The sequence below is a fragment of the Mus pahari genome, chromosome 10 (assembly GCF_900095145.1).
Source record: "Mus pahari chromosome 10, PAHARI_EIJ_v1.1, whole genome shotgun sequence".
In the NCBI taxonomy this organism is placed as follows: Eukaryota; Metazoa; Chordata; class Mammalia; order Rodentia; family Muridae; genus Mus; species Mus pahari.
The window spans coordinates 5,896,166-5,904,511 of record NC_034599.1 but is presented as its reverse complement, the minus strand read 5'-3'; the positions used below and the strand labels follow the sequence as shown (position 1 = coordinate 5,904,511).

The window sequence follows — 8,346 nt, the reverse complement described above, 5'->3', positions numbered from 1 at the left end:
ATAGGAAACTTTTGGGATAGCATTTGAAATGTAAATAAAGAAAATAATAAAAAATAAAAATAAATAAAAAAATAATAATAATGTGCTCCCCTGTGTAATAATGACACCCCTTATAATAATGATAAGCCCCCTGTGTAACAATAACATTCTCTTCTGTGTAATAATGGTATGCTACCCCATGTAATCATGACATGCCCCCTGTTAATGATGTGCTTTTCTGTATAATAATGATACAACCCCTGTATAATACTGATGTGTTCCCCTGTGTAATAATGACATGCTCTTCTGCATAATAATGACATGCCCCTCCCATGTAGTAGTGATTTGCTCCCCTGTGTAATAATGGTGTGTCCCCCACAAGTAATAACAACATTCTTCCCTGTGTAATAATAACATTCTTCCCTGTGTAATAATGACATGCCCCCCTCGAATAATAATTGTGTATGCTGCTGTGTAATAGTGATGTCCTCTCCTGTGTAAGGAAGTGCTCCCCTGTGTAGTGATGTGCTCCCCTATGTAGTGATGTGTTCCCCTGTGGTTACATGAATACTACACATAAGAATTAAATCTATAGAAATACTGCTGATTTTTACCACTGAAGGTTAAATGTGATAAATGTGGAAGTATTGAGCTTGCTTTTCTTTCTTGTTTAAATATTCACAGCATACCCACACTGGGTACAGAAACTGAATGATACCCAACTGGACAGCGGGAGTCCACTGCAATGGGAATGCAAGGCTACTGGAAAGCCCAGACCCACATACCGCTGGCTGAAGAATGGAGCACCCCTCCTGCCACAGGTACGGTACGTGGGGAGCTCAGAACTTCGGCCTAACAATTTAAGTATCATGGTATGTTCATTAGGGTTTGTAGAGAGAATCTATTATATACTATTATATTCTGTGTGGAACCATCACATGGTTATAAAATGCTGATTGCCTGTTCATTGAGGCAGGATTAGAAGGTAGGACATCTGGCAGAGAGAGGGGAATTCTGGGAAGGAGTCAGGAGGGAGATTCACCCCAGACTGAAAAGTTAACCATATGAAACTAGGAGAGGTAACCAGACATCTGCCAGATGTAGACTAGAAAGAAAAAAAATGATTATATAAGTTATGAACTAGTCAGGGAACAAGGCCAAGCTTATGGCCTAAGCATTTATTCATAAATAATTAAGCCTCACAGTCATTATTCTGGGAACAAAGAGGCTGAATAGAAAAGCTCATGTCTACAATGGTTATTATTTCTGAGATAAAATACCATAACCAAAAGTAACCATGAAACAGTTCATTATCAAGAGCAATGAGGGCAGGAACTCAAGCAGGGCTGGAACCTAGAGGCAGAGCTGATGCAGAGGCCAGGAAGGGTAGTGTTTACTGGCCTTCTCCTCTTGGCTTCCTCAGTCTGCTTTCTAATAGAACCCAGGACCACCAGCCCAGGGGTGGTACCACCTACTATGGGCTGGGCTCTTGCCCATCAATCTCTGATTAAGAAAATGCCTAACTGACTTACCTATAATTATGGAAGGATTTTCTCCAATGATGTTCCCAACTTTCTGATGACTCAGCATGTGTCAAGTTAGCATAAAACTAGCATGTATACACTGCATGTAGCAAAGTGGTCCTCTCTTGCCTTCTCATATGTGTATGCATAAATACATAAGTAATATGTAAAATTCATTTATTATTTTAATTATATGACTCCCTATTAGACTAATTACATTACACAAAACTATTAAAAGCCTATAAATGCATATAGGTAAATATTACCAATCATCATAGACTTGCTGCCATTTCTAGCTGACCTTTAGCCATCATTTGGTTCATGGCCCCCACTGTGTAAGTGATAAAACTGATCTGGAGCACACGATTACTTGGTTTGTCTTTCTATATGAATAAAACCTAGAATAAAATTGTAGTACCCTGTGTTCTGTTGTCCTGGGGAGGGTCTTTTCATGATATTCAAACTTAACAAATGCCTTTTCAATAATTCAATCGCATACTTTGAAAACCATTTCCTGTATGACAGATTTACATTGATTACTTTTTAATTGCATCATAAGAATGTTAATTTTAATAGCTCTCTCCCTTGGTTGTGGCCTTCACAGAAAGGTGATCAGAGGAGAAATAGATCACTGCTTATGACAAGAAAAGAAGGACTCTGTAGATAGTTTTAACTGAGTGTAAAATCGTGCCCAGGCAGGCAGGAGGGTACCATGCTGACTCCTGGATCATTTACCACCCAGGTTCTCAGGTTCTTCCTTTTTAAAGTCATTCCTTTCTCATAGTTTCAAGTTCTGACATTGTCTTCTTCTGAAGTCAGTTAAAGCTAAAAAAATGCAGTTAAACCAAGAGAAAGAGACACATACAAAGCCATGAAAGCAAACTTAAGAGTTCCGTTCACAAGCTCTTCCTCTGACCTTCTTAGGGATTCCCACTAGGAGACCACTGATGGTCACATATTTTATTCCCAACATCCAGGTTACACAAATCCCTCTGCCAAATATTGTCTTTTCTGAGTCAATGGGTTTATTTTGAAAATGATATCAAAATACCCAATATCTATATTAATAATGGAATCCTGGTTCATGAAGATGTTAAAACCTAAGGAGGCCCTTGATGTTAAGTCTAAGATATTTCTTCTTTTAAACTTTTAATAGTAAAATTTGTTTAATATGTACTTTTTTTCTTACTTCATACTTATCTGATCTGTCTTTTCTAAAAAACTTCAACATAATGCTAAAGTGTGTATATCCCAGCTGATAAATGTATATATAACCTAACTACATGATAATTGTTGCTGTTCGGGATCTGTGTTAGCTTGTTAAGAAGTAGAAGGTCATACCGCTGTCCAGATGGACACAGGGACCACAGCCATGAGTTAACATACCTCTCTTACACTCCATGCTCTCTATCCTTTCCTAAATGGGACAATTTTGTATTTCTTCTGCATAAAAGGAATGTCTATGAACCCCATCTTTCTTGTTTCTTCTATTTAATTCAACTAGTCTACCAAACAAAGCTATCTCAGACAAGATCAAAAACACTGAGCAATAAATCATACTTGATTTCTAAAAGGCAATTGCAAACCATAATTGATCTAAAAAATGTGATATATATATATATATATATTATTAATATATATATATATATATTAAATAATTGAATTACAGAATGATGCCATCTATGTTAACTAGATACCCATGTTGGGTGGTCTCTGAGGTTTTAAGTGGATGGTTCACTTGAGCTGTTTGCTTTCTAGATCTCATTTCTTTTTATGCCATTACAGAGCAGAGTGGACACAGTTAATGGAATATTGGCGATCCATAGTGTGAATCAATCAGATGCTGGGATGTATCAGTGTTTGGCTGAGAATAAATATGGAGCTATTTATGCGAGTGCTGAGCTGAAGATTCTAGGTATGCAGTTTTTTGGCAAATATAGAAGAAAGACGTTTGGCTTTCTTCTCCCTTATTCCAACTATGCTGAAGTTTTATGATGCGATTCTAAAACCCATTTTAAAGCTTGAAAAGAAGCACTATATCACGTTGATATTCCTTCTGATGTTTCTCCCATCATGTTTATGTGCTTGACTTCATCATAAATGGCTGATACAATATGTCTTTGCTATGGCAGAGAATAAAATCATGTAAGAGAATATGTTAATTTTCACAGGAGAAACCCTAGAGGGTGTGTATGGGATTGTTCTCAGTTCCATTCTTTTGCTGTGTTAAATGCCCTAACACAGCAGCTAAAGGGAGCAAAGTTTATTTGTCTTACACTTCCAGGTCACAGTCCGTCAGGGAAGGGACTCAAGCAATAACTTGAAGCAGGAACCATGATGCTTTGTACTAACTCCAACAGGCTCATGCTTCGTTAGTTTTCTTATACAGCCCAGAAGCATCAGCCTAGGAATGGTGCAACCACAGTGAACCAGGCCTTCTTATATCACCTAATAATCACAATAATCTCACATGCACATGCATAGCCCAATCATTTCTGAGCAATTCCCCATCCGAGATTTTACTCTTTGGGAACTCTAGGCTGGTTTAAGTTGACAAAGGTAAAAAGGACAGGGATCCCTTATTTGACCAGCTTGTCCTATTCCCATAGAAATGTTAATGTTTTCCTAAGTATTTCTAATTACTACCGTGTAATTGACACTCAGAAAAGGGACACCAAAGTGAATAGCACCCTGGTCATAGCCATCTGCATCCGAGAGAAAAGACTCTCTGGTCCAGAGTGCAAGTATTAAAAACTCCACCTCTGCTAAAATCAGACCCTGGACAGGAGCTTAAGTCCACTGCAGAATACTGCAGGAATGATTTCACCCAGAGTAATTCTGAGGGTACTGCGGATACCTGTACTGTAACACTTACATGGGTCCCTAAGCCCTAACTTGTTCAGGCATGGCTGCAGTACAAAGAAAGAGACTTAAGTGACCTTAAACTCTATCTTCCCAATGTATTTCAGAACCTTCTGTAAATATAACATTTACAGAAAAAAAAATGGATGGTCTCTGGGACCTGCAAAGGAACCATTTACATATAAACTAAATGTAGTATATCATAGATACTCAGTTATGAATATTTACAAGTGAAATTGCTCTACATTACAAAAAACATAATAGCTAATAGATACAGGATTCCACACAATTTCATCATCTTAACAAATCAAATTTAATATATTGCCTTGTCAACACATGTTTCAGTGTCTCCGAATTGAAAGGTTGATTCAATCATTAGTTACTTCAGTGCTTTCCCCAAAACAGTCCCAAACCCTTTTGAGGCAGTCCCAGGGGCAGCCAGAACCATTATGTGTAATCTTCCCGTGCCTTCCTCTGCTCATCATCAATATTTTGCCAGGCCTCAATTGTAATATATATCTCACTTTATTGCTGCCCTGTCCTGCATCGTACGGCTTTAACATGAGCATAAACTACTGCTGAGAATTACACAAAGTTTCAACTTAACATAAACAACCACTCACTCAGACACTGGAAACTTGTATATTTCAGAGAAAAAAGAAGTTTAATATAAATATGGCAAATCCTAATGAGTGATGATAGTTAGATGAATAATTGAGATAAATGAAATAAATTTTGAGCTAAAAGTCATATAGTTCCATTTCTTTAAAGAATTTTTTCTTTGAAAACTGTAGTCACCTCTGTATGATTCTAAAGTAATGTGAGGAGGCCTAAATTAAATTAGCAAATGGAAGTCAAAAATTGTCTTGCCTAGAACTTAAGTCCATCACTGCAGAGAAACACAAAGTTGAGTCTCTTGTCTGACCTCCTAGCCAATGACTAAGTGACTCCCAGTCTTCCACAGTTGACCTTGGTAATCATGAATAAAGTGTCATTTATTGAAATATGATTTGTAAGCTCCACTAAAATATTTCTTAATAAATTTTGTGCTAATGCCATATAGTTTTGTGAGATTTTTAAGAGAAACCTGTGCTAGAGAAAGGAATTGAACATGTGGGTAAGTGAACTTTAATTCTCAGCATTGCCTCTGATGGAATTCACTTCTCTTTCCCACAGCTTCACCGCCCTCCTTTGAACTGAATCAAGTGAAGAAATCAATAATTGTTACCAAAGATCGGGAAGTGCTCATAGAGTGCAAACCCCAGGGCTCTCCAAAACCAGCCATCTCCTGGAGGAAGGGAGACAAGGCAGTGCGGGGCAATAAAAGGTGACAACTTTACTTTGCATTTCAGGCGCTTACCATCAAAATTAATTTCTTTTTGTTAGTATGTTCAGTGCCAGACTTCTCCGGGATCTTCATACCCACACAGCATGATGCATTCATTCTTGCTCTCCTACTAACCTGTATTCCATGATCCCTCTTCCTCCTCACACCCTGCCTGCCCCAAATAGTTCCTCCCTCTGCCAAGAACAAAACCACGTGTTTTAGAGGATGCAAATGACATACAAGAAGTATGTAAGCCTTGCAGCGATTATGAGATATTTCAAAATATAATTAAAATGTGATTTTTTTTTCTCTATGTCTGATCCTACCAATGTCTATGTCACTTCAACAACTTCTTTGCCACCTAGCAAGAAGTTCACTAAGTTTTAAACGAAACTTGCTGGTTTCGCTTTTCATTGTGGCTTTGCATAGCAGTGGACCACCTATTGTCTGTGATCATTTTACGGTCTGTGTTTTTGTTTGATGCTGGTGTTTAGATAATGTGACTGTATTCTGGGTTTTCTGCATAGTCCTTTTAGGATCAAATTTGTGCCATGTGATGTTTGTGTCAATGTTTGCTTTTCTGTTTTTAATCATGTGGGTGAAAATGAAATAGGATTACTTGGGTGGCAGCACGCGCATGTGAAATGTGTAGAAAAATATTCATCATATCAATGTTTGTCTCTGGAAATAAAGAGGCAAAGTAAAAAAAAAAAAGAAAGAAAAAAAGAAAAACAGGCAATATGAATGAATCCATCCTGCTGTGCTCTATCTTCTGTCTGCACTGTTCTGGCAAGTTCCAAACTTTGCCGGTCACTATTCAGTGCTGTTTGAGGTGCTCATTAAGATGTGCTAGAACATCTACTACGGAAGTTTCAGTGTATATTGTTGTCTTGACTAGTCCTGCACGTGCAGAGGTAAGTATCAGAATACTTAGGGAGCTCAAGACAGCACTGGTGTCTAGTCTAGTTACTTCGGATTTTTTTTGTTTAAATTTTGAGAAATTTCTTTACAAAGTGATGTTTCAGTAAGTCTTAGATAACCGATCTAAGTAGTCTCAGATGAGCCTTGTTTCATGGTTGCATTCAGGTTGGGCAGGCAGGACCTCGTTGTTTAGCTGGGATGATCATATGGGAATGGGCAGTCAGAATGAGCTTCTTGGTTTCACAGAAAATTCTGTCTTGAGTAGGAGTACATGACAAACTGTTATATCAGCATTTTCCTTTGGCTGAATCAAAAGCTATAAGCTATTCTATTTTGAGTGCGTTATTTTATTTTGTTTTGAGGCAGCCTGGGAACCTTCTTCTATTTACTGCAGTTTACATGATTGCTCATCAGCTATTCAGCAATATCACACTGTGAGTTTAAAATTAGGTGGCATCGGTTTTTACCAGACTGGATATACTAACAGGAGTAACAGAGTTGACTGTTGCAATAACATAAGCAAAATAAACTTGATATTTTTTAGAAATTGAAAGTCACAGTTTATGGGTTTCCCAGCTGTGTCTACCTGATTTGAAATATACCCCTGAGTATTCAGGCATGAGATGGGTGCTGGCCTCAAGCTCAGCTACCCCACTTATTTTCAAATTTCTGTACTTTTCATTGAAATGCTGTTCAGAAAGAAGACTGCAAAGTGAAATGTTTATGTTTTCCTTATTCATGGAAAAACAAGATTTAACCCTATTTATCTCTCCCAGTCTACATATTTCAAACTGCAAATGGGTTCTGCTAATAGACAAATAGTGGCCTTTACCATACTAAGACTGATAGATATAGCTGAGCCAGGTGGCTCCTGTAATCCCAGCTACTTACTAGAATGAGAGAGGAGACTGTCACACTAAAATTTACCCTGGACAACACAGAGAGACCTTGATCAAAGTACAAGAAAACTAAAACAGATGTCAGAGAATATGACTCAGTGATGCACTGTGCACATGTCTAATCCCCAGAATAAAACCAAAGTTGGCATAGTAGCAAACTACCATGATCATGAATGGACAAGGAGTTACTGTAGAGTCATCACAGCTTCCTAGAATGTTTCATTCATTTGGTCCTAAAACCTAAAAAAAGAGGTGGATTCTGAGTCTTAGGCAACTTTATAGTTGCTGTCTGTGTCCTCAAGCTCATCTCTGTAGCATAATGGTTGGTCAGTGAGAGCTGTTATTCAGTTGGTTTATTTCAGCATCACTTTTAATGGTGATTGCTGCTTTTAAGCCAGGGGCACTCACAATTGCAAGTCACTTTCTCACCCTGGATAGCAGAATACTACAGTTGTGAGAAAAGAAGTCAGTTCCATTGAGCATGTATCCATTTGTGGGGTTCTATTCTAAACCTACTTCATTTTAAAAATGTATAACACTGGAAGCTGGGGAGATGGCTCAGTAGTTAAGAGCACTAGGTGCTCTTTCAGAGGACCCAGGTTTGTATTCTAGCACCCACATAGAATAGAGACTTATAACTATCTTTAACTCCAGTTCTATGGGATTTAGTGCCCTCTTCTGACTTCTGCTGGTACCAGGCACATATGTGGTACACTTACATATACACAGGCAAAATACTCATATACATAAAATAAAAACAGATAATCCTCCTTGAAAGTAACAAGTAACTTTGCTGACTTTTGAGAATTAAATGAAATGCTACATAGAAAATAAG

At 37.9% G+C, this 8,346-nt stretch overlaps 1 protein-coding gene across 1 annotated transcript in view; it reads left to right on the top strand.

The window, feature by feature from the left end:
• Cntn5 (contactin 5) overlaps positions 1 to 8,346 on the top strand; it is a 1,169,992-nt gene that overhangs the window by 895,529 nt on the left and 266,117 nt on the right. Inside the window, exons 11-13 of the mRNA XM_029543057.1 lie at positions 664 to 800; positions 3,288 to 3,417; positions 5,541 to 5,691. Coding sequence (XP_029398917.1) covers positions 664 to 800; positions 3,288 to 3,417; positions 5,541 to 5,691 — 418 coding nt within the window. The remainder of the gene's footprint in view (positions 1 to 663; positions 801 to 3,287; positions 3,418 to 5,540; positions 5,692 to 8,346) is intronic.